The sequence below is a fragment of the Embiotoca jacksoni genome, unplaced genomic scaffold, assembly GCF_022577435.1.
Source record: "Embiotoca jacksoni isolate LCO1_2020_lvr unplaced genomic scaffold, fEmbJac1.0.p SCAF_8, whole genome shotgun sequence".
Classification (NCBI taxonomy): domain Eukaryota; kingdom Metazoa; phylum Chordata; class Actinopteri; family Embiotocidae; genus Embiotoca; species Embiotoca jacksoni.
In genome coordinates, this window is record NW_027185436.1 from 9,279,906 (window position 1) to 9,306,197 (window position 26,292).

At 40.4% G+C, this 26,292-nt stretch overlaps 1 protein-coding gene across 2 annotated transcripts in view; it reads left to right on the plus strand.

The window, feature by feature from the left end:
* The first annotated feature begins 5,625 nt into the window (after nt 1-5,625).
* The window catches only part of pde4d (phosphodiesterase 4D, cAMP-specific), a 137,809-nt gene continuing 117,142 nt past the window's right edge, over nt 5,626-26,292 (plus strand). Inside the window, exon 1 of one of the 2 annotated variants that reach the window (XM_069178062.1) lies at nt 5,626-5,640. Coding sequence is in view for 1 of the 2 variants with exons in the window: in XM_069178055.1 (XP_069034156.1) it covers nt 12,744-13,042 (299 nt within the window). In the remaining variant the exon portion in view is untranslated. Of the gene's footprint in view, nt 5,641-12,743; nt 13,043-26,292 lie in introns of those variants that run through there. The other variant, XM_069178055.1, reaches the window with a different exon arrangement.

Here is a 26,292-nt window from a genome sequence, read left to right on the forward strand (position 1 = left end):
TTTACAGCCCACAATAGTAACCAAGCATTACTTCAGTGGCGAGGTAGAACGCCAACAACTAATCTGATAAAGTCTGTCAATGAAAGCATCTGTTCCAGCCAGCAAAATTGACAGTCACCTTTCAGCTGCACGTGAGAAAACGCTCCCGTCTGTTTGTGTCCCATTGTTTAAAAATTACTATGAATCGTGTGCAAACCTGCCGCCCACCTCTGTTATCATCGTTATGTTCATATCTGCCATGCAAGAACTGAAAGCTTGACACGTGTAACTGAGGGGGCGGGTTTAGTGAATGGTCAATGTTAACCATTTACTGAAACCCTCCGTTTCAGTTTGGTTTGATAGTAAACTCACACACAATGTCGTCCTTAATTGAACTGAGATTCTCTAACAAAATAGAATGTTACGAAAAAAAAGTTGCCACATGTTGGCCTTTCACCAGAAACCCATATATTGATTTCCTAAAATCACACACAAACAGTTCGACTTGACCACCAGTGGATTGGCATATAAAGTGCGAAGGGAGCACAGGACAGTCACAGCAGACTAATTAACCTTTCACTGATTCCACTTATCATAAAGAGCCACTTCAAGCGTTAGAAGAGAGACAGCACAAGTGAGTGAAAATGAAGGACTGTGTGCATAATCACAGTACAGTGGGAACACACACACACACACACACACACACACACACACACACACACACACACACACACACACACACACACACACACACACACACACACACACACACACACAGAGGCACGCTGCCAACATTCCTACCCTCAGCAGTTTCTTTTTGTCCCACGTCTCATGGTCTTTTATGGCACTTTCACATGCCTTCCATGTTTTTTTTTGTCAATTTATAATTTGCTTATTCCTTTATTATATTGTACTTTATACATGTAGCAAAAACCACAAAAGAACACAAACTGAAATTTGAAGCCTTTACTTTCAACAATTTCTCTTAATAAACATTTGGTAGATTTATTGTTCAAGATGAATGGGAGCACTCTTTTTGGTACATTTTTGTTAGTCTGCCCTCGACTAAAGAGTCTCCTAGTATAATAATATGTGTCTAGTCAAGATTTTTTTTTTTTTTCGTGCATTAGAAAACCGTTTAAGTTTCAGGTCAGAGTTTTCTTTTAATCATTGTTAGCATTGTGCTACCTTACAGAGAAATGCAAGACTGTTAACATGAGCTTTCACTTGTAAAATAACTTTTACAGTCACACATGAAGCGAGCCGCCTGTTAACGACGAAAACAGCCGAGGAGACTGAACATTTTGATTTATTTCAAAACACTGTATCTTAGCTTAACGGTGTCTGTCTCGAGGCTAACAGATTAGTGACGACCAGGGCATCAGAGAACACGCACCCTTTGGTGTGTGTTTGGTAACTAGCCTTTACTGTCCAGACCAACTCTGCAGTGATGAGGAGAGGCCAGCACACTGTGGTGGCATTGTCTGAACCGGGCCTTTATTTTGTTTTCTGGGTCAGCAAACACAATAAAAAAAAAAAAAAAAAAAAAAAAAAATATTTGTAGAGCTGTTATACTGACAGTTGGGCTTATCTGGACACTTTATGACTGATTCGAGTAACTTAATCATAGCTGTCGGTGTGCACGTCACAGTGGCTGTGGCTATGTGCTGTTAACCTTACATCTCACTGGCCCGACGTCACCCCCAGGTTACCCACAAGGCCACCTTCCTAAAGGGGAAAGATCAGCTTGTGACAAATGTTTCTTATTTAATAATAAAGTCTCTTACAAGGCGCAGTTTGAGCTTTTCTTTCCAACTGCGACAAAACGACTAATGACGACTAAAACTTTTCTCATTGACAAACGGTTATTTAGCAGCTCTTTTTTTTTTACTATGAATATCTTATTTCATTTTTACTAGAGAATGTATATCAACAGAAAATTGGGCACAAAACAGAGAGGAAAACCATAATGAATTTAGGTGTATTAACCTTTCAGAGAGCGACTCATTAGGGCTAAAATGCATGACCTATCAGTGCCCTATATCACGGTAAGAAAGAACAATAGGCTCATTGATAAATTGTGGTCGTCTCTGAAAATACTGTCAGAGGTGTTTACAGATAACACCGACTGAACCTCATTGACTCATCAGATTAATTATCCACCCGCTTTATCTTCAGCCTGCTGAAAAGTGAGGGTTAATAATGTCGGCTCCCCCATTCCCCTCTGTAAGCCACCGTTTGCAAAGAGTCTAATATTGGTAATTATGTCGGAATGAAAGGCTCAATGGCTTCATGGATGAAGATTGGCATCTTGATTGATGCAGGGGTGGACGGGTAGAGGGGTGAAATGGTTCAGCTATACAATGGAGGGTGATGCAGAACAGTCACGACAAAGGGGGGAGAGGGGAGAACTAAAAAGTATCCACACGCACACACAGATCAGCGCTTCGAGAAGTTCCTCTGGGCTAATAGAGACATATAATGCTGTAAGGGGCAGCGTATTGTGCTAACTGCCAAGATAATCCATTTGTTTGCAGTTGGAAGCCGAACAGGTGTTTTTATGCAGCAGGTTGCCCCAGGCCATGCATGCACCATTGAGCACCGGAGCACAGGAAATCAATAGTGTATGAAATTCTGCAATGCACACTCAGTCGGGCAAAAGAAGAAAAACAGATTTTTATTTCAGCTTGCTGTTGTCGCTGGACTAAGTAAGGCTGAATTGCTGACTAGAAAAGTAGGCATCTGCCTGAGGTCTCAGACCCCGAGGGCCAGGTGCACCAGGTCCACATCAGATGTACAAAGTCAGTGAATAAGAGTCCTTCAACAATAGCTAATTTTGTGGCTAATAATCTACGTCTAAATTACATTTTTAAGAGCTTTATTATGTTAGTTTGTGTTGTACTCACATAAAGCATGTTCCCAATGAAGTCATGTTTAATGAAAATACCACAAATGAACATAAAGTATCTTTCCAGCTCAGGAGTACTGGTTGCCCCGGCAACAGAGTATGTACACTGTCTTCAAAAGAGACCAAGAACAATTTGTGTTTTTCATCAGACCTCTTACCTCTTAACGTGATGCTCAGGCACCTCAGGGCTTTTAACTGTCCTATCTGTATCTCTGTCTTGTATGTAGAAGTGGGAGACCCTATAGCTATACTCATTGAACAAGTCTATAATGTAGAGGTGATCGCCCGTATAAGAGCTGCGCGGAATGTAAATGTTAATGGCTGACCCTTACTTTGACCGAGAGGCCTTGTTTATTCATGCAGAACAAAAACTCCTAGTGGTTTACAGTAAGATTAATGGCACAGAATCAGCCTCAATTTATCATGCTGTCTCACCAGCTCACTCCATATGTGTGTGCTTGTGTACTCAAGTGTGTCCTGAATCAAAGATCGTCCTGGACCCACTCAATACACAAATAACTGATTACCTCCTTGCCGTACCTATAAGGACAGTGTACCAAAAAAAAAAAAAAAACAGCACATAATTGAACTTTTTCTATCTGCTGTTCAACAGACTTTGTGTTCAGTAAGAGCAGAAAAATAGCCTCAAAGGAAGCAAAATAGCAGTTTGTGTATTCAAAGTATTTTGCATAAAGTATTTGTTTGGTCATTCTTAAAAAGGGATAACTGTCTGCCACTGAGGCTTCAGGTGTGAACGTTTAGAAGACGTTAGAGGATAATGTAGAAGACATTGCCTTGAAGCGGTGCTGTTTTTAAAGGAAAGGCTCTGCTGCTGCCATCACCGCAGCACAATCAACTTTTCTGATAAACACTTAATGGCACATTGACCACCTGATGTGTTTCTTCCAGGTTAACTTGGCACTGCAGAATGGCTTTCTGTCCTCTCACTATATGCTCTCACCTCAGATGTACACAGTCTCAGTTATCAGATGACTCCAGCCCCCCGCTGAACTTCTTATCATTCGATACCCCCCCCCCCCCCCCCTTTCCTAACCCAGTGTGCTGTGTCATTTTCACTTTGGGCTTCCCCTTTTTCCTCAAGTGAGTGACTTTTCTCATTGTATTTAATCCTTCTTACTTGACTCTTTATATTTCATAATCTCCACTCTCTAATAGTGGTAGCGTAGCCTGTCGCCATTGTGTGTCACATTGCAAGTGACACAAGAAATCTGATCTGAGCCACCAGAGCATCCAGACTGAGATGCATATGTATAAATCAGATATGAACCACATTTCAAACCACCTCAAAATGTGGTTTGGATCGGATTAACCAATTAATGTTTTGTTTTTTTGCTGGCCAGAATGTAAACAATTATGACCAAAAAAAAGGATTTGGGCTAGTAGGCTGAACAAAGACTAATATCTTTGTGTAGAAAAAAAAAAAGTTTCGCAAACTGTGATAGAGACTCAGGCAGAGAGGCACGACAAATCCAGGTTAATAAAGCAAAAATTCATTCATTCATTAACTACGAAAAACAAATATCGGAGGGTCCTTTATCAAGGAGTGAGGATTGGACTGAACATTATAAACCAAAACAAGTTTAAAAAGTGGAACACGGCAATCATGAATACACCTGTTTTGCCTGCTGTGACAAGCCAAAATGTCTTGTTTGAAAAAGGTCTGTTGTTCATATAAACAGATAATTTACATCAAGTAAACACTATACAGCAACAAGCATGTTTGCTTTAGTGCAGGGGTCTTCAACGTTTTTCAGGCCAAGGACCCCCAAACTGATAGAGAGATGGAGCAGGGACCCCCTACTATATATATTGTATAAAATTGTGTTTTATATTAAACTGGAGGAGTGCAGGAGGCTTGGAGGGACATGTCCAGGCGAATCTCGCGCTGCGAGTGAACCGGTGTCCAGCTTGAGAGAGCTCCTGTGTGTCGCTGAATGTGTGCATTTCTGACTGAAAGATAAACATCTTCTGCCTCCATTTATCCATTCGCTACAATATGTTGGATTCATGTTAATGTGTATTTAAAGACATTTAAATTTGTGGGGGAAAAAATGGGGGAAGAAAATATAAAAAAAATATGAAAAATTGTCTAATCAACCTAAAAATTTCACACCCCCCTGCAGTAACTCTGCGGACCCCCTAGGGGTCGCGGACCCCCTGTTGAAGACCCCTGCTTTAGGGGTTTACTGGCTTACTTTTGAGCCTCATTGGAGCGAGCCGCAGCGTGTTATTCATATGGAAATCCAACAAGATCCTTAAACAATCCAAAGGGGAACTCTTTCTATTTAGCATATTATTGTTACACCGAGCTACTAGTATGACCACAAACTCTCTCTAATGTCAGTCCTGTTTCTGATCTCCTTTTCTCATCACTGTTTGGATATTTTCTGTCTTCTGTGAAGAATCTCTGAATGCTTTCTTATTCTGAGTCTAATCTGATGTACCTCTTCCTTGAGTTCAGAATTCACCTTGCCTTCTTTCCTCTTCCTCTAGCTGTCCAATGATTCGTCCGACTCCCCAGAGCCGGGGCCCGTCCTGTGCTTTGAGCCCTTCATGGTGAGGAGGCTTTCTTGCCGGACGATCCAGTTGCCCCCTCTGGCCTTCAGACAGGCAGAGCAGTACTACTATGAGCGTAAGCCGGAGCCAGACACTGTCACAGTTCCACCACGGCCCACGACACTGCCACTACGTACTCCGCCACTCATCGCCATCACCTCTGCTGACACTATCAGGTAGGACTGTGTGTGTGTGTGTGTGTGTGTGTGTGTGTGTGTGTGTGTGTGTGTGTGTGTGTGTGTGTGTGTGTGTCTATTTATTCATTGGATTATGAGAGTTATGAGTGAGACAGGTGGAGTGGTTTGATGGATCAGCAGTAACTGTTTAAAGAAGCTGAAGCAGACACACACTAAGTACCTGTCACTGTGTTTACAGGCTGAACCCAACGTGTTTAAACATTTGCTTTTCATTCACCTATTTACACACACAGCACAACTGAGGATTGAACCGCTAACCTTACGATTAGTGGGCAACATGCTCCACAATTTGAGTCACAGCCGCCCTGTGTCTGGTGTACACGATTGCAGCCATTTGCCGAAGCCTGCCGCTCACTCAGATTTTGTACATTTGTCTCAGTTCATGTCAATGCAATGTAAAATAAACCTAAAACTAGCTTGAAAGGTGAAATTCATCACAACCAACCCACCTTGCAATGCTGTCCATACTTAACACAAGAACAAAGACGGCTTTCAGATCAGTCCCTGTTTTCTGCTGACACTCTATCCCAACTTTACCTAAAAAGAACTCATTTTTAAACCGAAAATAGAAATACACACGGCAGAATTTTTTATTATGATAGATTACCCAACCCATGTAACTTTCAAGTCTCTTCAAATTAAGTTTTGTATTTTAGTGAAGTAATGAGAAACCAAACGCAGCCTGAAAAGAAATCAAATACGGCATGATTTGGAAATTGGTTGGCAGTGACGGAAAATATGCTTGCTATGTGGTCGAAAAACACAGAAACCATTTGTATTTAAGCTCTTCCTTTCTGGCTCCATGCTTTTAAAGAGGTTGACTCATAAAATATCAAAGCCTAATACGTTTCTGTTGGTCACCATGTCCCTCACTAAACCGTAAACTGAAACATAATAATAAGTTAAGAGAAAACTCTCACAGAAAACTACAGCTAAAATCTGTCCATTCTTGTTACAAAGAATACAACGTTTTGCTGTGTGGATTTGATTAGTCTAATGTACAGTACACAGTCACCATATATATATTTAATTGGTTTTCTAGCCATAATGATGTAAGCGTTTGTGTGACATTTCGTTTAACATATCGTCCAGACTGTAGACCTTAAACTCTCAGTTTTAGAGAAGCGGTAGCATTTATTATTCTCAGAGTTTAATAACAAATGTATGACAAATGAATGACACCAACAGTGTCGACTCACTGTCTCTCCGTACCTGGAGATTGTGCGAGTCTCTCCAAGCACAGCTACAACTGCTGAGAGAAGAAGCACGCCCTCTCCAGAGAATGCTGGAGAATGTATCGGAGCCATTTAGATGAAATGAGGTTTGGCAGAAACAGACACCGAGTCTCCATCCAGCTCGGTTCTCTGAGGTGAACAGAAACAAAAAATGTGCCAAACAGCATTCTGTATCAGAGATTGTGAGCCAATGGAGAAGTCATAATTTGACTTGGGGAATGAGACATAACCAGTTTGAAGTGGCATATAAATTCGGTAGTCAAACGTATCCGTCAAGAGAAAAATTCCTTTTGTCCCGAGTTATTATCGGACATGGAAACGTGACAGAATCCTGCATCAACCCAAGGGAAAGTGGTGCTCCTCTGACTTGCCTTTGATCACAATGGCATGCTTTAAAAGGCTCTTTATGACACTCATACCCATCGTGCTACTTGCATAACACTGTTCAATGGATCAGCTTGTGCCATATGACAAAGAAAATGGATCAGCTTTCTAATTTTCCCCCCTTCTTACTCCTCTTTTTTTACTTTCCATCTTTCTCTTTTTTTTTTTTTTCTGAGGATAACGTTCACTGTCTCTCAGAAGGAATGAACACTAGATAGATGAGCAGTGAAGTACAGCTTACTAACGAGACCCGTGCTTGTTATTGTGGCTTTAATTTGAGAATATGTTATTTGGTGTTGAGAACAAACTAGACAAGACAAAAGTGTTATTGACTTGTAGACGTCTTTACAGAGACACAAGAAAAGCTGTTGTCAGTTCTAAATTACATTTTCAGGCAGACAGTGCAATTTTCACAGCAGCTCCCATCCACGGTCGAACTGACATCTCCCCCCCCCCCTCCCCCTCTTCTTCAGCATTCCTGCTTAAATATCAAGGGCAGGTTCATTCTCATACATACAGCATATTATTTTCTTTGTTTTGGACATTTTTGTCTGCAGCTGAAAGCATCTCACATCTACACGGTATCAACTTTATCACTGACAGAAACTGAAGAAACAGTCAATACTGAATAATTTATTATGGCACTGTGATAATGTCAAAAAGTGTCAGACATGAGATGTACAGCAGAGACTTCTGTGAATAATTGTCAGCAAACTTTTACGTGAACTTCAGAAAAGACCAAACTATTCCCAAGTGTGCACCACTGACCGCTCTTTGGCAATTGTGCTACGCAGGCTGGGCAAAGAGTTTGCGGTTTGAAAGGTGAGCTGAGTGATTATTTGTAAAAAGGCAAAACAGGCCTGTCACAGTCTCCACTACTTCAGACGCTTGTATTGGCTATTTTCAATGGTGTCATAGCTGTTTCTTTTCTATTGTTTTTCTTGAAGGAGAAATTGAAAAGCTAATGGAGGTGTAATATTGACAAAAAAAAAAAAAAATGATATCTCAATATTATCTGGGATTTTGTTGATGATAAAAGTCTTGTATAGGACTAGCTTGCGCGTGGTGATACAACATGGGGTGATAATTGTTGTTTATTAATAACATTAATAAAAGGGACATTTCTTATTTGAACACTGAAATCACCCGTGCAAGTTGTATTGTTGTCATGGATAGCTGACTCCCAAAGATTTGTTTTGTTTTTGTTCTTCATATTTTCGGTGGTTAGTCGACAGATAATGAAACCCGTTTGTTTTTCAGCTGTTTTTAATGCCAACATAGTTTGCATACTGCCATGTTGTGAGCAACCTCCGTCTTTTCAGAGCCAAACCGCCTCCTTGTGAGCGAGGACGATCCACGTCTCGCGATTTAAGTTAACCAAGTAGATTGCGAGGCTCGCGGTGTCGGTGTTGTGTCTCCTGGCGCTGTTTATTTATTCATTTTTAACTACACTAATGCGTTTTTTTTTTAAGGCAGCTATATTAACTTAACTTGTGATGTGGTGACCATGCGCACCTCTACCAGCACTCTGAATGTACTCTGAATGCACACGCACAGTGGTTAACCCCACTAGTCTGTATGCAGCCGTCAATACGTGGACTCTCAAGGCTCGTTTGTGAATGTTTTTCAGTGACGTACTCCATTATGTCAGCTCGAAAATCCTTCAAACATTTTTTTTGTTCTTCTTAATAGGTGTAACGTCATGTAAAAACATTCTAAAACATGTTTTGATTGTCACCGCAAAACATTTGTATAATGTTTTAAAGTGATGTTATCCTGCACAAAAATAATAAAATTCTCTGTGTATTTCAAAAACAAACTGAAAACATTTGAAGAATTGGGGCCTAATGTACTGACAATGTTATGAACAACATTTTAAGAATTTTAACGCAAATATTTTGAGAATGTTTTTACACAATGTTATCCTGCCTTTTAAAAAGAACATTCCGTGAAAAAAAAAAAAAAAACTTCCTCCTGAAAATATAACTACAACATTGCATAATGTTCTCAGATTGTTTTTAGAGCTAAAAAAAAAAAAAAAGCACCTGGGTATCATCATAGGCAATATACAATCACAATTACTTTTATTATCTTCCTTTTCAAAACTACTGCCTGCACTATTAAAAAAAACAAAAACAAAACACAATCCAGTATGAAATCACAGTGTGTTGTTGTGTAATATACCGTGTGCTTGACAACATTTTTGGCTGTGAATATGTAACTGTTTATTGATTTTAATCCACTCAGTCATTTCTGACTCCAAAAAAGCTTATCCATTAAACCCTGAGTCACGTTTCATCATGTTAAAACCCCTCATCGAGCAAATCTGACTGCTTTCATAACAGAGCGTCGTAAGTGTGATCAATTAAAGGGAAATAAATGGACTGCAGGGAGGAAAATAGGTGATAAGAAGAGTATTAACAAAGGCCATACATCTTAACTTTGCTTCAGGCTCGATTCATCTATAATTCAGCACAGCGGCGAGGAGGAGACGTACAGTTGTGAAGCTTTAAGGATGGAAGACGTGCCACTTAAACTGCTCCAGCTGCAACTGCTGAGTGAATTTAGTGACATTAACTTCGCACGCAGCTAAATGAGACTGACTGCAGTATTAATGGAAGTGCCAAAAAGTGGCACGAAGTAGCGCACTGCTTCCATTAGTTGTTCTCATTTAGTGAATACAAAACAATGTTTTTTTTCCCCATTGAACGGTAGCCTACCAGAGAAGTTGTTTTTGCCTGTCCTCAGTGACTAGAGAACACCTAGTATCTACCAACAGTATGAAAGCTTTTGTTGAATCTACAGTATGAGAAAGGCAAGAGATTTTGACATCATTCCTAGCTCTTAGTACCAAAAAAAAAAAAATACACAAACAGATACTGATTTTGCTGGCGGATAGACGTCCCAAGAAAGTACGTAAGTATATAAATAATATTAAAGTGGTAGATAGTGGGTGAAATGTTGCTCTGTTCACATACACACAACTGTTTTATTTAAAAAAAAAAAAAAATTTTTAAGGCTAACTTTAAAATTGCATCACAGACAAGGCTCAGAGATGAGCGCAACACGTTACCGACAGATCAACAAATTAGCTAACTGAACACCCGCAGATGTTAACAGTATAAAACAACAAACCGTCAAGTTACAAATTAACTGACAAAAGCTGGAACCGACATCCTTAACAGTATTGGTATCAGTATATTGATTTCCCAGGCACTTGGGATTTCATCCAAGAAGTCCTTTTGCGTTATGTCAGAGATGAGTTCTGAAATGAAAGTTTTCACACACAAATACGCGCAGATTACATATACAGATGTACGGATCTCACTTTTCTCCCCTGATCCCAATCCAGTACCTCTGCTGTTTTGTCTTTCTTCATTAAAACACTGTACCGCTCACTGTGTGGAACTGATCGGGTTCATTCTCCGATGTGTAAGGGAACCTGAGGCGGCACCCGGACATTACCTCTTCACTACAAGTAGAAACACTTATACAAAGATAGTTTTCCGGCTTGTGCCAAGTGTAATTATATTCCGGAAGTTTTATAAAATTGTGTTGCGACTAAGAGCGCACTTAATGTGATGAATCAGTCAAGCCAGGCTGATAACCTGCTCTGTTTTAGTTCATTATTGAATCAGTCAGGTGGAATCACGAATCATTGACTGCACTATAGTTATCTGAGTCACTATCACATTATTTCTAAACAGTCTAATTCAACATAATAATAAGAGAACACACACAAGGGAATAAAACTAAAATTACATATAGAATACACTAAGAATATTTAATCATGCTTATTAAAAGCATTTTATGGCTTTAAACACTCGCGTTATATTGATCACTGACAGATTTATGTGTCGACAGATGCTTCGTGTCTACAAAGTTATTAAATCCAGTGACAAAAATTATGCAAGGTGCGTGGATATGAAAAGTGGCCAGCGTGTCGTTCGGTGAAGGTGACTCCCACTGCATGTCGGGATACCGCCTTCCGCATGACCTTGTTTAGGAGTGCAGTTCTGCAGCACGTGTTGTTATTCGAGCATCGAGCATCCAAGCGGTGAATTATGGTTAATTTTACCAGATAAGTGTGGACCAATTCCAAGTCCACGCACGTGGGATGTGCGCCTGCATCGCATGCCTGTGCTCGTATTCCTCTTTTGCTCTGTGTGCTCCTGCCGCCATTACACTTACCTGCCACTTCAACTTCCAGTCACCTTCTTTCTGTGAAGATTACATTTCTGCCGGTAAAGCAGGAGAGATTACATTCCCCACATGGTTAGTTTCCAGAGTAATGGGCTTGAGCTTTGAGGGAAGTGTAGGGAGAGGAAGGAAAGTAAGTAGTAGTCCCCTTTCCCCTGGAAATGATGGGAAACGGAAGAGAGGAGGAGAGACTTACCAAGGTGGCTGGATGTTTGCTCTTCTCTGTACCCTGTGGACGTCACAACTGCCTGTGATGACACACGACCTGTGATGGCTCCCAGCTTAATTGATTACTATGTAGGTGAGATTATTTTACCAGCAGTGTGTTGAATGTGTGCCGTTATAAAGAGGTTACTAATTTGGTAAATTCTTCACAGTGTATGTCCACTCCTCCAGCACTACAAAAACGGATATTTTTGAGAGATGGATCTCATTTGGACTGTTGGGTCATAAAAGTGGTTCAGTGTTGTTATATGATTTGGCCACCTGGCTGTCTGCCCACTCCCACATCCTGCTTTTCACTCAGGGAAGGATTTCGGGGGAGGTGCTCTGGGTGAGTGCCTCATGTTTAATGTATTAGCCTGTTCCCTATATCCCGTCGCCGCTTGTTCCTGCAGGGGACTTGAGAAAGGAAGATCAGTTGTCACGTCTGGACCTTTTTTTTTTTTTTTACGCACTCTATGCATCAAGTTAACCCGACGGTTTACAGAAGTTTGCACGTTGTGGGGAGACTATCCCCTCGTTTGGACTGTCCTGGACTGAACACCTTGCACTGTCGCAGGAAGAGAAGCACCTTGCTGAGATGGGCGTGGACGAAGAAAGCTGGGAGCGCTTGGAAACCAACTGAGGGAGTTCCTCCTCGTAGTCAGGAACACTTTTCCCGTCAAAACTGCAATTATAGAAGTCGACCTCGTCATGCGTAAATGGATTCAATTTTGGCTCCGTTCATTGTGCTCGTGCATGGTGTTGTCGATAAAGTTGATGGAGTTAAACTCACAACGTGAGCTCCAAAAAAACAAACTGGACGTAAAGCACCCAGAGTAAATAAAAAGTTGTCTCAAATACGTCGAGGGTTATATATATATATATATATATATATATATATATATTTTTTTTTTTTTTTCAAAAAACACCTGAACTCGCAGTGTTATCAATCCCCTCCCATCACCCGTTCCCGGGGCCATTACATTTGAATGCTTCCTAAGTGTACAATTTCTTTATAACAAATATTTATAAAAAAAAAAAAGTAACGTGGCGAGGAGGATGGACCCCGCCTGCGGGAAAGTGGGGACGGCGTCTTTGGTCGCCGGCGGCGGAACCGGCGTGAGTGCAAAGGCGCCCAAACATCTGTGGAGGCAGCAGAACCAGGCGACGCTCTCCCCGTTCCACCACGCGCTCGTAGTGCGCAAGAACGACCGAGTGAAACAAAGAGGCTTTTCGGACACCGAGCGATACCTCAACCCGAGGAACATGGACCGGACTTACGCAGTGGACACGGGGCACCGACCCGGGCTGAAGAAATCCAGGATGTCGTGGCCGTCGTCCTTTCAAGGTCTTCGACGGTAAGGGCAAAAGGGAAACTGCTTCTTTCTTTTTTTAAATTCCCCTCGATGAGGATGGGCGTTGTGTGCCTGACTGACGAGCGAAAGCGGAGAAGTCTTTCGGCTCGTATTTAGGTCCCAACTTTGAGGAGGTTACAGTGCATTTTTTTTTGTCGCTTTGCCTATGCCCGACCTCTGTTTTACATCACTTTTTTGTTCCACACTGTTCAAAGCATTTACTATGCTGTGATGCTAAAGAAAGGACGGATAAACTATAGGCTGTGTGCAGTCGAGAACTGAAGGGTTGAAAATAAATATATGGACATATTATCATCATAACAGCGCTGCCTTTGCTGCTTCTTTTTTGACAATTAAAAACACACTATCCCACACAACTTCCATTTGTTTTATTATTTTCAATAGTAGACAGTATTACAGTGTCTCTCAGTTGGCAGTTTAATCTAGGTCAGGGTGATGTGTCAACCTGGAAAGGATGGGTTAATTTCTCAAACAAGAAAGATAATGAGGCAAAGTGAAAAGGAGTCATGTAGGGAGTTGTCACAGGCATTTGTGCAGATGTTCATAGCCTTTAGGTAGGCTACATCTGGCACACCGGGCAGGCAGAGACCTATTTTGTGTACAATGACAAAAAAAGAATGATGTAAGTCAAAGACAGGCTTAGACCAAAGGAAGGTCACAGGAAATATTCACAAGTGCCGTACCCTGCACACATCACATCCAAGCAGCCTCTTTTGTATCCGTAAGATAGTGTTTAGTGATTATGAGGGATTATACCACTTAGTTTTATTATCTGTAGGTAGCCAAGTGTTCATGTTTGTAAGTGTTACAGTCTGCTCTCTGTGAGGGAAGGAGATAAAGTAGGACACCTTTACTGATGGTGACCACATTCGCTGAAATGACACAAAAATCTGACTCACTAAATATAATAATATTAAAAATCACAGCGCATGTATGACAAGTGCAGGGTCTTAAGAGGTTGCTTGCGCATGATAATTTAACCAAATCAGCTACTGTAAAAATGACGGCAGTAATTTTTTTTGTGCAAAAACAACAGTTTTAGTGAAGCCCGCCTGCAGAGAGACAGACACAAGAGCAGCTCTGCATTCAGACAGTCCGGGTGTGTGGGGAAATGTTTCTGCTCTAATTACTCACTTGTTCTGGGAAAGAGGGAGGTAAAAAAAAAAAAAAAAAAAAAAAACACGACCAAATGAAATGAAATGAAATGAAATCTGAGAAGGTCACCTCAGGTCCCTGGCTTAAGTGACCGTTGCGGATTTAGGGTTCTGTCAAATGGCTCGCTGTTTCCTTTCTGTCATCTCTTCTTTATGAATGTTGGTTCAGATATGAGTGACACTCGCCTACAGGTCCAGTCACCAGTCGGCTGTAGGAAGTACACCGGCCTGTCTGGCCGACACACAGGGAATGGCCCCCTGTCACGGTGGCAGAACAGTCACAACAAGGAGAAGAAAGGAGGGAGGGAGTGGTGAGAAAGTGGTGCGCTGATTTAAAAACACCAATCAGATGTTAAAATATTATAATCAAACCTTATTGATTCCTAAATGTAGAAGGAGATCCCCATGCAGGTACGCTGCATCCAAGATCTTTCGAGCTCTTTTTACGTTTCCTTCAAGGAGAGACATTTTAATTAGATTCACCCAAACAAATCAAATTTCATACAGAAGGCTAATTACATAAGAGGCACGTTGCACTCCAGCACATACAGTATACTAACGCCAGGCCAAATCAAATGATGGCCCTTCCACACCGCAGCCCAGCGCGCTGTTATTTGCAGATGGTCAATAGTGGCGAGTGATTGGTTGTGTATTTTATCTTGCATGTGTCCATTATCTTCGTTTCAATGTCTTCTGCCACTGCCACATGCGGTGGGAGAGGGGGGGGGGGGGGAGGGTTGTTTCATCTGACGTGGGTGTCAATAACTTCAGGGTGAAAATCGTTAAACCCTATCATGAGACATTGTTCTCAAATATAGTGCAGGTGATTACGCGATGCACAACATATTTCAAGACGACCAGAAGAGCAACCATTGTGAAAAGCAGAACAGCTGCAGTTGCATTAAAATGTGTGTAGTGAAGGGAGCCATCTCTGCCTCAAAGTGACTCACCTCTTTTCATTTTGTGTAAATTAGCTTTACCTTAAACCGAACAATAGCACCTTAGCAGGAAAAAAAAGACGAGTAATGTAAAATCCATATTCCTTTGTTTCATAAAAATGACCTCGCCTGGCATTCTGGCTAACGGGTCGCTCATTCAAACCACCAGTAAGTTGCCTTCGTGGAATTTACTTGAATTTCTGTATTCAAGAGTCCTTCAACAGCCATTATGAACATGCAGCCAAGCTAGGTCTGCTTGTCAAGGAAGACAGCTAACTTCTCCTCAAGGCTGCAAAGCTTTTAAGCTTTCAGATTCTCCTCAGCCTACACAGTACTTCTGTGGGATGCACGTGTTGTTTACATTTGAGCCACGCGTTTGATCGCCTTTTCTAATTAACAAGGCTGCTGCAGAAGTTCACATATCTTTACATGGAAAAACCCGGCAATCAAGTTGTTGCTGCAAGTCGGGCAAAGAAGACATATTTCCTGATTGTATCAGACACGTATAAAGAACTTCTGCGGCAGTGCCCCAGTGGAAAACTAATAGGAAGTGCCAGCTACTTTCTCTACACATACAGTTGAAATCAATCTCGTGTATAGAGAGAGACAGCGAATCTCTCCCTGAGAGCACTGTTGATGGCGGTGCCTGTGTCTGAGTGGCCGGTTTGGCGCAAAGTCCAGCAGCCCCGAGGTAGAACACATCACCCGGATGTGTCACTATGCAGGCAGGGCTTGGAAACTGCTCAAGGCTTCTGTGAGACCTCAGCGAAAATCTGGAGCAATCTTTGATGACGGGGAGATGGCATTTTTCCCATCCCTCTCTTGCTGCCGTCCCTGCCATGGGGACGCTGAGAGGGGGGAGGGGTGGGGGGGTCTTTATCTTTGGAGATGTCAGCGAAGAGGACGATCACGAGTTCTCTTCGCTCTGTCCAATCACAATCAAGTTTTGGCTGTGCAGTGCGTGGAAAAGGAAATGTCAAAAGAAAAGACGGTAATACATGTAAAGAAGGAAGGGAGAAAGGAGAGGAGGTGCTCCATCTGGATACTTTGTCCCCTCATCGGTGACAGATTGGAATCCGTACCCTTTGCTCGCTCTCTTTCTCTGTCTCTGCGTTGTAGTTAATAGCTGTTGGTTTTCCTCCAGCCAGTCCTACTGTGAATGGCATTGCCATAGTGAGATTTTTTTTTTTAGCCAATATGAAGAGTAACCTACCCTGGCTATGCCATTAGATTAGATTTAGTGAGCGAGACAGGGAGTGCTATTGGGTACACGGCTATATATAACCCCAGTTATGGACATAATAATGGCCATACCGCATCGGCTTCTGTAGCACTGTCCCAGTAAACATCTACTGTATGGCTGGACTCCCAGGAATGGGGAAAAATGTCCAAAATGTGCTAATGAACATATTGCAAACATGGTACTAAACTTTTCATGAGCATTGATCAGTATCAAACATCATGCAGCTTGGCTAATGAAATGGGTCAGGAGTGATCATTTCTGACTTGTTTTTTTTCTGCTGTGTGTAGTGTCACAGAATGAAAGGCAGGCAGAGCTGATAATTATGTGAACGCCGACTGGTTGTCAGGGTCTTATTGACCTTCTCATTCAGGCAGAATGGAAGGAGTATTGAGCTTGCTCTTTAGATGAGCTCTGACTTACCCGGGCTCTGAGAGCTGAGCATTAGGAAGTTACTGATGCACACATATTGGAGTGAGAAGTCAATTTTTGCCCATTAAACGTAAAGTGAAGCCACACCTACTTGGTCACTTATTGTATGGGATGTGCTAGATTCGCAATTGATAGTTAATCCTTTTAGTTATGTTATAAAAGAACTATCGTAATGAATATATTGTAAATATATACATTATTTCCAATGGATTATTGTCTTGTATTCAATCCAGGAACATAACCTTGTAATGCAGCTATAGATTGTGAATTCTTGTGAAAAAAAAGAAAAAAAAGAAAAAAAAAGTTCAGATATACCCTCATCCACAGTATATGCCCTTATTAAATAAATAGATAGTACTTTGTGCATATAGAATGTGTTTCCAAACATATAGTATACAACTAGTAAAATAACATGCATTCTTAGAAGTGGTATCAGTATGGAACACAACTAGGGGCACTGTCACCTCACAGCAAAAAAGGTTCCGGGTTCGAATCCGGTCCTGGGCCTTTCTGTGCGGAGTTTGCATGTTCTCCCTGTGCTTGCGTGGGTTCTCTCCGGGTTCTCCGGCTTCCTCCCATCATCCAAAAACATGCACCTCGGGTCAGGTTACCTGGCGCCGCGCTAGTGGCAGCCTGCTGCAGCAGCTCCCCCCTGAGAGCCCCCCTGCTGTAGTGAAGAAATTTCCCCTCGGGGATTAATAAAGTGTATAAAATAAAAAAATAAATAAAACACTCATGGTGAACCATAAAAGTCCAGGCCACTTGGCAGCTATTCAGAATCCATTAGCAAGTCTCTCTCATTTGTATTCAGTGTTTTCGTCAGTCTTGTATGTTACAAAGTAGGCCTGCAAGATAAGAGAAAAATGTGCAATGTGCAAAAACATTGTTCAACATTGCAATGGAAATATGAAAAATATACAAGTATTAAGGTGTGACTATCAGTTGTACAGTTTCTCTGTTCTTTTTCACTCATAGGTACCTTGCTAAAATAGACCTCAAACACTTGATAACCTGTGCTTACTAAGTAAAGAACATATTTTATTGATAAAAATGCACATTAATACCTAACCAATCAATTCAAATATGAATGGCATGCCGCATGTATCCAGAGCTTCATCTGATTGGTCAAATGTTTGCATACCGAGTGTGAATTCATGGAATGATTTCTCTTATTAATCATTTTTAGGGATGGGTGCTGAACAAAGGCATCTACTATTGAAAAAAATACCTTTTCATTTGGTACTAATTTTCAACATCCATTTCTACATCCACACTGACACACATTCTTTCAAAAAGCCACAACTTTTTACTCTGTACCCAAGAATAACTGTGCGTTTACCATCAGCAGGCTTTACTTGGGAAGCTTGCCGAAGTGGTTAAAATCTCCGTTTCAACTCAGGTAAATCTTGTATTAGGATGCCTTATTTCACCTTTTTCAAACACAGTTTTGGTTTGAGTTGTGTGCGCTGCAGTAACTGGAGGCTTTTCTGTGCACAGCCAACTAGCTGGTGTCTATAGATAGCATGTGACGCACATATGGAACATTGGTAAATTGTAGGATATAGCAATTGCTTCAATGTGAGGCATTTAGGGAACATCAGTAAATTATAGCGACGACAAAAATACGTTATCCCGTCTCTCTCTAAGTATCAGTTTACACTCTTTCACACTGACCTCAGTGCATGTCTCCATTGTTCGTTGTTCCTTAGAAATAAGCAATGGCATTTGATGCCTGGGTTATATGAAGGTTTTGCGTTGTAAAGGGCTTATTTTATCCTGTTATACTATCTTTGAGGGGACATCTTACAGAGCTGTGAAGGACAATACAGTCTGTGAAAAGGGTTTACCCTTACATTAACAATTCCTGTAAATTCTATTACCATTATATGTGGATGCGTTTCATATATATATATATATTTTTTTTTTTTTTTGCAAGTGGGGGTGGCTGTTTCTATTCTACTGGATTTTTTGAATATATGTTCTTTGTAACGGACTTCAATAAATCCCTAAATGGTGTGGTGATACAAGCATACTGTATGTTGACACTACAGTACAGTAGGTGCTGTACTTTATTGTAAGTTGGGAACTCTCAAGCACACAAATACAGCTTAGCCGCCTCTGATGCTCTGCAGTACAGCTTGAAGGGACAACACATCTGTTCCATTTAATACCTGCAATTATGGTGTCACAGTTAAGAGAGTGGTAGCACGAATTGCTGTCTTTTTTATAAGGTTAAGACCAACAATTCTGTGTGAGTATTAAATATTCCATCTATGTCCAATTCAACTTCTATATAAAGGCACAAACTGCAGTTTTATAAGAGAAATGGAATTGTACACTGAATAAGTCATTTTCTTTACCAAAGCAAATAACACTTAAAAATGATCTTGGGAAAATGAACGTTTAATACACACATCCATTATTGTACAGCACTGCTTAAAGGCAGGTCCAGTGGCGTCTTGCTTGGGGGGGGGGACATATTTATCCACTGTCCCACAAAAAAAAAACACAGGACATTGTGTGTGACTGACTCTGAGGAAGTATTATTGCTTCATAAAAGCTCTGCTGAAATCTCAAATAGAAACAGAGCTCTAACAGCGTATCAGAGAGGACTTGTCATCTAATTTTTACTACCAGGAACAGGCATTTGTTTTTCATAGACCCCCCGTGCGGCTTACTTTTCCTCGCTGGTCATCTGCGAGGCTAATAAAATGCATGAAGTACAGCCTTGTAAGGGGCTGAAACTGATACCGGGTGATTCCCTGAGCTCTTGGCAGGCTGTGCTGTACTGATCATATTGCACTCAACAGGGCGATAAAAGACTTTCACTGGGCGAGCCACTGGTCTGGTCGAGCGTCTGCTGATTGCTTTAAAACAGACAATTCAGTGTTATCGGTTATTTGTTATTTCTGTAAGGAATCAGGAAATTCATTGTCTTACAGTTCACTGTAGGTCTTTAAATGCAGTGGAAAATGTATTTTTATTTGATAAATCTTTGACTCAGGGTGCAGCCAAGGTTTTTCGGGGATAGGTTAATGTTTTCAGTAAGTATCTTGTTAAGAGAGCTAATAAATAGCCAAGTGAATGTATTCATAATTGCTTTAAAAATACAGGAGTGGGAGGAAACATTTTCATCAATTAACAATGTTTCCAGAAGTGATTGATTCTCTGTGGAAGCGGGTGAAAGTAGGATTCTTATCTTCGTGGGTGGGAAGGAGTGAGTTTTAAAAACAGCCTTGTGCAGTTCTCTAATGTACACCATGTTCTTTCAGTGGCATGGTGATTAAGTAGACGGCACAGGGAGTGCTATACTCCCTCATATCTGGTGATGTCATGGTGAATACATATGATCTCACCCTGTGGTGGGAATAGAGCCGCTAAGCAGCAACAGATAGTAGTGGTGCAGAAATGAACCAACAATAAACAACCTGGCAGCGAGCTGTATGTCTCCCTGGTCACCATTTCATACACCACCCCGGAATGAAGGAGGCTGTTGTGATAACTGTCAGTCATGCTAGGGTTCAATACACCATGCATGGTGCTTGGTTTCTCAGATTATTTCCCTCAGCTTTTGATTAATAATTTTTTTTTCCCTTCGCCAATTTTCTTTTCAGCTCTTTCAATCAGTTTGCTCTCCTGAGATATATTTTCTCCGTCTCCTGATTCACTGACGCAGACATGGGCACGCTCACAAATATAAGTTTGGTTTGTGCGCATCAGCTCAAACGAACATAAAGTCCCTCCCCGGATTTCATCTTTATCTTCCTTCTCTGCTATTGTCTCTCTTTGTCTCTCACACCTGCGACTTACATCTATTGATTCCGCTTCCTCTTTCAGCATCTTGGTCCTGAATGGTTCACCTCCGAGGCCCACGTGTCTCCTGTCGCATCTGTCATCTCTCATCTGAAGTCTTGCCACACACGCATTTGAAATGTAGCACGCTCCAGTCATGAATCATGAAAGTAACCCCTGCAGTGGATCTTCATCCTCCTGAATGACTACCTTCCTCCAGCTCTTCTTTAATGTTATCAAAAGCTAAAGAAATTAGCCACAGTTTTCTTTTTTCTCCATCGGTATCATGGAGAATTTCCATTGCTATTCAGAACATTGTGGCTATTACCATTCAATTTTGCATTAAAAAGTCGAGTTTTCCTTTGAATGTAACCAGTTTCATCATAACCAGTAATGTTGAGGTACTTTTATGGATTTCATCAAATATTTTGAGAGGACCGGAAATGAGGAGTTAGAGGGAGAGATGGGAAGTGACATGCGTATTGTGTTGGGATGGTTACCATACCTATTCAAGCAAAAACGCTATTTAATATTAGCTCCGAACTATTTACTATTATTTGACCCCCACCCGTCTGCACTCTAATTACTGTGCATAGCTGTGGTAGATTGATGATCTGATAAATTTACCGGGCAGAATTTGCACCGCACCTCATCTTTATTCATATTTCAAAGTTCCACACAGAGCTTTTTAATGGGTATAATATTTGCATGTTTCTGCTGTTTGCACTGTGGCATCTAATCTCACAATGCCACTATTATATTTGGCAAAGTGCAGCAGCCCAACAGCAACGTGTTCTACTCGTCCTTTTGTTGTTCAAAGGTGGCTGGCAGAAAGCTTTTAGGTTCATTACAGCTACCTTCTGTTGGCAGTAACGCGTTACAGCCAGATGCACCTAAAAACGACAAATACGGAGGACCAATTGTCCTTCTATTTGATTAGATTTTTCATCATAATGACTATTTGAATATTTGGTATCAATAGCAATACTGCTTATCGGTACCAAAATGTATATATACTCTTATCGATACTACTCTACAGTGGTACAATTTTTTTTGATAAAGACATAACATAAAGATGAGACAAGATTGAGCTATATTTTAGCGATTTTAATGTCAATGACAATCCAATTGGTTCTTCTGGTTTTTTTTAAGAGAAAAAAAAATAAGTTGATGGTGATGATGGTGACACTAATTTGCAAATAACTGAATGCCAAGGCTTGCTGCAGTAATGCAACAGCTTTTGTGCTGTACAGTAAAACATCCCTGGAGAAACACAAGGTCATCTGTAATTTGCATTTTTGTTTCCTTGAGACGGATAAGAAAAAAAAAGCTGCAGCCCATCTGACAGTGCATGCATAATTCATGGTTTATCAGTTACGTAGAGGTACTGTGCTTTGAAGGAAATTCATTCAAAACATGATTCATAGGATTTGGACCCAAACTTAAAATACCCTGTTTTTTTTTAACTTGTGACTTTATTAGTCATAACTTGGTAGACGTTGCAGTGAAATGACCTACGCCACAGAAACGTCTGCTATGTTCTTGTTTTCTTAAATTTGTATAATTTTCTCTATTACGGCAATCACCTCTAAAGTAATATTCCACAGAGGGCTGAGGCGTTCGTTTTCAGATTTCCCATTTAGCCTTGAAGCGTTGGACAGCTGAAATAATTTGCTTGTCTCTGCTGGGGATGTGCTGTTGTCCACAAAAAAAAAAAAAAATGCAGGAAAAGTGATGAGGCAACTCATGTGCAAGCCATAAGTGTGTTTTTAGTCCGATACATAACATAATGATGGACAGTGGAAAATTGGATTGTAACGCAGCAGTCAACGTGAAGTTTCTGTGACCACTGTGATGGAGCTGAATAAATTAATTCATGCTCTCTGAGAAGGATGCTTCTGGCTTTTACAGCCTACAGGGTGTGTATGTTTAATATTGAAAAGCTTTTTGGTAGAGTAGCAGTTTAAGACCATGACTCATGAGTTGAATTTATGTCACTCTGGGGATTTGACTGTCTAATAAATCGGCCCAGGACCATATCCTTATTAACAGGAGATGGATTTCGTACGAGTCTGTGGGGAAGAATGAAGAGGCTGCTCTTAAAGCCTCCTATTACAGAGCCATTAGTAGACTAAGTGACATTGTGTATCAATATCTATATTTACACGTGACCAGAGAGAGTCCAAATTTGTTTCTTTGCATATCCAATCAGAATCCTATTGGCTTGATTGACTCTCTGCATCCCATACTGCAAGTGATCATCTGACATTGTGTGTCCGGGCAGCAATCCTCATCTTGGTCTCATCCACATTAGTTGATGTACTAATGATATTGCACCTGGAAGTAGAAGTAGTTCATATAAATGGGCTTGCTTATTAACCGCATGTAATGTGGAGCCATGGTGCAGGTTTTATGACAATAAAGAGATACGAGGAGGCAGAAGAAGCGGCTCGCCTGCTTTTGCTTTCCGTTTTTCATGCAGCTGTTGCCACTGGTATCACTGTCCAGTGAGAATTGTAGTCCAAAAAGACCAGCTGTGACTGTGTGATGTACACGCAAACTTTGGCGTCAAAAGACAAAAAAAAAAACATAAACACCTGAAATCAGATCAGAGCAGTCAGACCTAAACAGATTTGAAAATATTTAATGAGTCGAATTTCAGACCACATGTGGTTTAGAATGGATTCATAAAAATAAAATCTTTTGTGATCTTTAGTTGTTCAGACCTGCTACATCCGAGCAGATTCCAGTCTAATATGCACTGAAATCGGATTTTGACTGCGAGTCTGAACATAGTTTTAGTTTGACCTCATGTAACCCACAGGGATTATCCAGCTTTGCTTGATTTATCACTTTTATAATGATGGTGAGCTACCTGAAAACAAAACAAATCCTTCTACAGTTATTTCCAGTAATTTATTCTTTGCATGTCCAAAACTAAAAGAACATTTTTACATCGTGATTGTAAGTGTATTATAAAGCTTTACTGTTGCCAATATTAAAAGATCCAAAAAGTTGTAGAGTAACTGAGAAAACACCATTTTTCATTTCAAACAATGCAGTTTAGGATCCAATCCATCCTCTATGCTCAGCCACAATTGCTAATAAGTTTGAACAACTACATATTGCCTTAAACATATGATCATAGAAGTACACCATAACATTGAACAGACTTTTATAACACAGGACAAATGAATGATGGCTATATGTCTCTGTAAATGAACCAGAAATACTGCTAAACCCCAACTGGCAGTGAGTAAACTATGCTAGTAGCATTAAAGTGATACTCTATCTGAAGTCTGCCTTTTTAATAACAAGTACTAAGGTAAGTATTTTATGGAAAAGAATATTGTGGATTGTGGAGTATTTCTTCAAGTCTTGGCCACCTTTACAAATACTCATTTCTGTCCTAGCATTTATTTGTCATGTCACTATGACCTTCATTACATCAGTGAGAATCATGCTTTTTGAAGGCAAACTCTAAAGAGAGATATTTTGCTGTAAACGGCACAAAAAATCGGAAGTGTCACTGCCACACAGAGTGAATAAAAACTACAAAGGAAGGCCTTTAGCGTTCACCTTTCACAGACTTTGACACTTGACAGCACACATCAGCAGCTGTTCAGAGACGTACAGAACATTCGTTCCTATCTGTCTCACAGAACGGAAGTGATGCGAATCTGTATGGAAAACCAGTAGAAACCAGCGCTGCTCCCGTTCTACATATTGTTGACAATGATTTTCCTTCAAAAATTCCATGCCTCAATTTGTACTGTTAATCTGTAATGCTCAACATTAAGGCCAATTATACATTAAATTAGATTTAGTGGTAGAAATATGAAATAAGATCCGTCCTGTTTGAGGTTGCATTCTCCCTGAATGCATTCACAGAAGGTCACCTTGCTCATTTGGGAAATAATCTCCATGGCTACATTAGTTAGAGGGGTGCACTGATTTCATTAGTGATGAGATCTCATGAGGATGCTTTGAGGACAGTGAGCAGGAAATAAGAATATGGGGAGATTATTTGTGGAGAGTAGAAGAAGATGGAAAAGTTCTTGTTTAAAGCAGTTTTCATTTTCTAACTTGGTGCTCCACATATTTTTTTTTAAAACTTGCAGGCCTGATGGGGATGATAGATTTAATCATTTTAATGTATGTGGTAGGGATGGGTCATGGTTAAAGAAACTTGTCTTTTTTTACTGGTGCCTGGTAGTAATGCGCCACTTCCACCAGAAGGGTGCAGCAATTCACCTAAAAGCGTTTCACCAACTGCCAGTAAACAAAAAAAAGGAGTGGAAGTTGTTTCTACCAGTATAATGTATGTGGTGCTGCAAAATTAGATGCTACGGTACAAACAGAAGATGCTAAAAAGTTCTATGAGGAACTTCTTCAAAAGAAGAGATGCAGTGATTGTAAATCAAGGTTATTCCACCAAATATTGATTTCTGTTAAACCATTATTATTGTGTTGTTTAAAAATGAATATGAACTTGTTTTCTTTGCATGATTAGAGATCTGAAAACACGGCATCTTTTTAGTTATTTTGACCAGTTGTCATTTTCTGCAAATAAATGCTCTAAATGACAATATTTTTATTTGAAATTTGGGAGAAATGTTGTAAATCCGGAGAAACTGATCATTTTGAAGTGGTCTCTTAATTTTTTCCACAGCTGTATATATTGCCTGTCTGCATCTTTAATTCGCTGAGTTAATGCACTAAATGCATACATACAAGGCAGAATAGATATAAGGTATTTTTTTTTTAAGTCTGCTGCTTTGTTAACAGTACACAAAATTTGGTATTTCAGTCCATATCTGGCCTTTTTGGTCATCATTAAGTGTGCTGTTATTACAGCAGAGAAAAGAAATGCACACAAAAAAAAACACTAATTTAACATGATTCAAGCTCAACCATTTACCGCATGTATGCGGTCACTTGGAATTAGGTGTAGGAGGAAATAATATCACCATTATGTCATCACGACAAAGCAATAAAGAAAATGTATGAAAACTTAAAGGCAGTTTTAACAAACAACCACCTTCTTTAATAGGGTTAAGGTTATTAGAATCACTAATAAAAGACTTGGTTAGCCCTCAGCCTGACATTTGCCACTCGTTATAACACACGTGTTATTTTTATTAAGAAGTTTGCCTGGCAGTGGTTTTCATGCAAGAAAGGAGTCACGGAAAACAGCTCACATTGTGACTACAGGAGTTGTAGTGGCCCTGCTATTTCTGCCACACTTATTTGGGTTTGATGTACATTGACAGAGTGAGGCAGGGCTGGGGAACGTGTGGTAGTTACTTACAATTGATCTATTTTCTTCCAGATGCAGCAGCAGTAAGAAAAGTGCGATGTGTCTGCTGGGCATGTTGGAGCACTGGATGACTGTGCCCTACTTCCATCCTCTCCCTCTGGAATGCCCTACCTGCCTGTGTGCATTTGCATCATTTATTGCAAGATGACTCAAGGCTCAGCTGTAACATATCTCATATTCATATTTCTGAGGCTGCGAGGGTTTGGAAATATGAAAAAAAAAAAAAAGAAAAAAAAAAAGAAAAGCTTAACGAATCTTTACCAGTTGAGACACTGCTGAATTTTTTTTATCTGCTCATAAAGTCAAATGTGAAACCTTAATTAATATGATTATTGATCTAGTTTGGGTTATTTTTT